Below are 4,704 nucleotides of genomic sequence, written 5' to 3' on the forward strand. Positions count from 1 at the left end.
CGTTACTTCCATGTTGTCTGTTCAGAGTTGCTGAAAACTTGCGTGTTGTCTCGTCTGAATTTTTACATCGGCCACCAAAGACTGAATCTCCTGGACCGACCATGGTGTAGTTTTGGGCTGTTATCATGTCAAATTAGTGTACCGCTATATTTACTGTCCACTTCCGCATCTGTTTTTTGTAAAACGGCAGGTCACAGAGAAAACTCTCTGACCAATCAGTGGTCTGCAGTGTTTACACGTCACGGTTTAGTATCTGGTCTCCAGTCCTGGAACCTCGGCGGAGGTGATACCAAAATAGTCGTACCGGGTACCAGAATCTGTCCATTTGATGAATTTCTTACTCAGTGTCGACAGGAGTGATGATCAGAGGAGCAGAGTTTGGACCTCCATCATTTAGACATGGACTGAAGAATGGGAGGAGTTTATCATTGAAGCAGCAGCCAATGAAGGAGTAGATGAGAACTGAAGAACCTACATCATAAAAGGAGACCAGACCCTCCTCGTAATCCACAAACACCCCCACCTTCTGAAGACCAGACTTCACAGACAGAAGGACAGGAGGATCAGCAGCAGCATTGTATTCATTTCCATTTCTCAAACAGATGGTCCAGTATCCGTTCTGAGGTCTCAGTGGGATCACTTCTTTCCTGTTGATGGACTCTCTGACCACTCCTACTGTCCATTTAGTCTTTCCTTTGACCTGAACCTCGAAATAAAACCTGCCTGAAGAGAAACTCTGCTTTCCCAAAACATTGCAATGAACAGTGAATCTCTGTGGTTTGTCTGGAAGGTTCTTCCATTCATCACCATCATGAACCTGTTTTCCATCATCAGACAGGATGAGACCAGGATGTGCTGTATCTGGATCCAGACTCACATCCACCTCATACTGTTGGACTCTCTTCAGCTCAGCTTTAACCACTTTCTTCATGTCTTTTCTGAGTTTGTCCTCCAGCTCAGACACAGCTCTCTCCACAGTTCCCTCATATGATGGTGGACGGACGCTGACCTTTGTCCAGATCTTCATGGATGGAGCAGCTTTTACACATGTGAACCTCTGGACAAAGTGGAGGTGGTCTTCACAGCCTGAGAGCTGCTCCACCTCAGTGCTTCTCTTCTCCAGCTCACAGATTTCCTGTTCCAGCTCTTTGATGAAGTCTTCAGCCTGTTTCTCGGTGGTCCTCTGCCTTTCTTGGATCTTCTCTTTGAACTGGTCCAGACTTCTCTGAACAGATTCCATCAGAGCAGTGTAGACCTCAACACCTTCTGCTGTCTCTGTGTCTGCAGCGTTCTTACTGAGCTCCACTGACCGTTGGATCTCCTGGATCTTCAGTCGTCTCTCCTGGATCATCTGCGGAATATCAGCCTCTGTCTTCTTCAACTCAGCCTTCTGTTCTTCATATTCATCTTTCAGAGGAACAAATTCATGGTTCTTGTGGTCTAAAACAGGACAGAACAGACAGATACATGTGTGGTCGCTTCTACAGAACAGCTCCAGAGGTTTCTCATGTTTCCTACACATCCTGTCTTCCAGGTTCTCCACAGGGTCAATCAGCTGATGTCTTTTCAGTCCTGAAAGTGTCAGATGAGGTTCCAGATGAGTCTGACAGTAGGAGGTCAGACACACCAGGCAGGACTTCAGGGCCTTCAGTTTGGTTTCAGTGCAGACGTCACAGGGAACTTCTCCTGGTTTGGCAGCTTGTTGGTCTGAGCTGTAGATGTTTGGTTCATGGTGAACTTCAAGTCTGAACTGAGCCACCATCTCTGAGATGAACGTGTTGATCTTCAGCAGAGGTTTTGTATTGAATTCCTCTTTGCACATGGGACACTGATATGGGACATTAACCCTCCAGTGCTCAGTGATGCAGGATTTGCAGAAGTTGTGTCCACATGATATTGCAACTGGATCAGTGAAGACATCCAGACAGATGGAACACCGGAATTGATCTTCAGATCGGACACAACCGGCAGCAGCCATATCTATGGACCAAAAGAACAGATACAACACTGAAATATTTGAATTATAGAATCAGTGTTTATCATCATGTGATCATTTATAATAAGGTGACTCATAAAAGTCCTTTATGGTCTTCAGATAAGTGTGATTGCTCAGTCACATGACTCTACAGCAGTGTTTAAAACCCATGACGTCACTCTAATACTTTGACTTTGAAATGTTTTGGAAGTTCATTGAAGTGTGACTGTAGAAAATGTTAGTAGTAACTGAAAAATAATTATAGAATAAATACAGTCTTGCTCTGAACTGCTCTAAAATGTCACTACAGGTGAAGCTTGTCTCCCAGTAAACTCATGGACACCAGTACTGATAAGATTCAGGGTCAGTTCTGCTCACTGAAGAAGATGTTGTGGCTACAGAAGCTAGGACCTCACATTCCAATAGATACACGTCTAAAACAACAGTCATGACACTTTGCGTAGCACATCCCAGCAACAAGATGTGATCTCCGGTTGGCAAGTCACGTCAACAGGTGAGGTCCAATCAGAAGATGGAGTCCGATGACGTTGCAAAGTCCAACCCATTGTTCGGGGTGGAGTCACCCAAGAAGATAATTATCAACCACACCCGGTGTTTGGGGCTTTTTGCGACTTGAGTTCCTGCGTGAGCCCTCATGCAGAAAGACCAGCGCTGGCTTTTATATTTCACATGTGATCGGAATAAATTCTTAACCTGAGACCAAGTGCATCCTGAACTTGTCTTTGGAGCTTCCAATCAATGAACCTGTATTAGCCTTACATAACCATGGGCGTTGTTAGACCTCAGCATTGGGGCTTAAGCCCTGGATGTTTTGGCAGTAGCCCCGGATTTCTGAGGCTTTTTTGTGTTGTTTATAAATACACATATGAGTAAATATGTGTCCCCTTCATCATTGGTGCCTACAGCTGTAAGCCCCCACCCCCGTCACAAATTTGTTTTTTAAGCCCTGGAAGTTTTCAAGTCTTAACAACGCCCATGGTGGTTAAAAAAAAACAAAAAAAAACAGGAAGAGACGAGAACCAAAGTTCAGACCATCTAAAGGACATGGGTTGTAATAATATGGAATCTGTGTAAATCCTGTTGGTTTATCCATGTGGTTTAGTGATAGGTGTGATGTTCGTAGGAACGTGTTTTATTTTGAAGTCCAACTGCATATACAGGAAGTGGATGTGATATGAGTTACAGTTGATGTTAGGAACCGTGAATAGGGAAGTTTCCACTGGAAAGCACTGAATAAAGAAGCACTGAGTTTACTGAACAACTCTAGTGATTTTCTGCAGTGATTAAGATGAGCAGACATGGCAATGGGAACCATTTCAGGAGAGTTGGTGTGAAATGAATCCAGTTCTTTTTGTGTGTTTGCAGTTGAAGTGTGCTGTTGAAGCTGTAGATCAATTCAGTTGGACTCACCGCTGTTTGTAGAGACTCTGCTGAGACTGGAAACAGATCTGATGAAGTGGGTTTAAGGTTTGCTGGACGGTTCCGCAGACACGTCTACAGCTCTGCTCACACTGGGAACGAAGTTCACGTTCATATCTGGGAAGTGATCTTTGTTCTGTGGAATGTGGCTCTACCTCTAACCTGTTTCCTGTTTGATGTGATGGTGAAATCCAGGTGTGCATTGGTTTATCACAGAGCATAGATGACATGTAGAAGGGTTCTGGTTCTGTAAATACGTTTGTGGATGTCTAGAAACAGCAGTCAGAGCATTATCTGTCCAGTCAGCTGTTGAACCTGCAGTTTAGGTTCTAAAATATGAACAGGATCCATGTATTTTTCTTTTTTTTCCCATGTATGCATCTTTGAGTACTTAGAAAAGCACTATATAAAACCAATGTATTATTATTATTATTATTATTATTATTATTATTATTATTATTATTATTAGTGGGCGGTTCGCATGAATTAACACGTCTGTTACTGAACCGGTTTTCCATGACTGTCTGTCGTAATTAGTGTTGAGTCACATGAGCTGGTTCTGTGGGAGTCTTGTGGACTTGAGGCCTGTTGGTCCTTTGTGTTGTGGTCTATCTAGTGGTGGTCTGGTGGTATAAATATGCAGAATGTTGTCAGGTTCAGCAAAACAACTCCAGTCAAACCCACTGAGAACCACATGTGGACTAACGGTACCTTCCCTTAGAACCTCCATCTTTCTAGTTCTGGTGGTTCCATGTGAACAGCTGGACCAGTCCAACTATGGAACTACAGGACTACAGCTGAGAATCCAACAGAACAGTTGGATCAGATAGAAATGGATCCAAACGCTAACACAGACCAAAGAAAACAGAATTTACAACAGAAATGTCATTAATACAGGAAATACACTGGACCAGTGGAAAAATGACCATATCTGATCAACTTAGAGCTGGAGTTGATAGATCAGCACAAATAGAAATGAATGGGTTCAGACAGCACCATATGCAGTGTTTAGATAGATAGATAGATAGATAGATAGATAGATAGATAGATAGATAGATAGATAGATAGATAGATAGATAGATAGATAGATAGATAGATAGATAGATAGATAGATAGATAGATAGATGAAAGAATTTTGTATCATATGATGTGAAAATGCCCATAAATGTAAGCAAAAATGTTAAAAAGCCAATATGTAGCATAGTTCAGAAAGTTGACCTGATTGAGCAAAATTAATGTGATTTTTTGATTCAGCACACCAAAATGATCCTAAATCAGCTCAAAAAACT

At 42.5% G+C, this 4,704-nt stretch overlaps 1 protein-coding gene across 1 annotated transcript; it reads right to left on the minus strand.

Annotated features, from left to right (window-relative positions):
* Positions 1 to 213: 213 nt before the first annotated feature.
* LOC115435707 (E3 ubiquitin-protein ligase TRIM39-like) lies at positions 214 to 3,503 on the minus strand. Its single transcript, XM_030158300.1, has 2 exons — positions 3,407 to 3,503; positions 214 to 1,980 (listed from the first exon to the last, which is right to left on the minus strand). Exon 2 carries the CDS (start codon positions 1,976 to 1,978, stop codon positions 338 to 340), a length of 1,641 nt encoding a protein of 546 aa, XP_030014160.1. The 5' UTR covers positions 1,979 to 1,980; positions 3,407 to 3,503; the 3' UTR covers positions 214 to 337.
* Positions 3,504 to 4,704: the final 1,201 nt, after the last annotated feature.

This window comes from Sphaeramia orbicularis, chromosome 16 (genome assembly GCF_902148855.1).
Source record: "Sphaeramia orbicularis chromosome 16, fSphaOr1.1, whole genome shotgun sequence".
NCBI classification, from domain to species: domain Eukaryota; kingdom Metazoa; phylum Chordata; class Actinopteri; order Kurtiformes; family Apogonidae; genus Sphaeramia; species Sphaeramia orbicularis.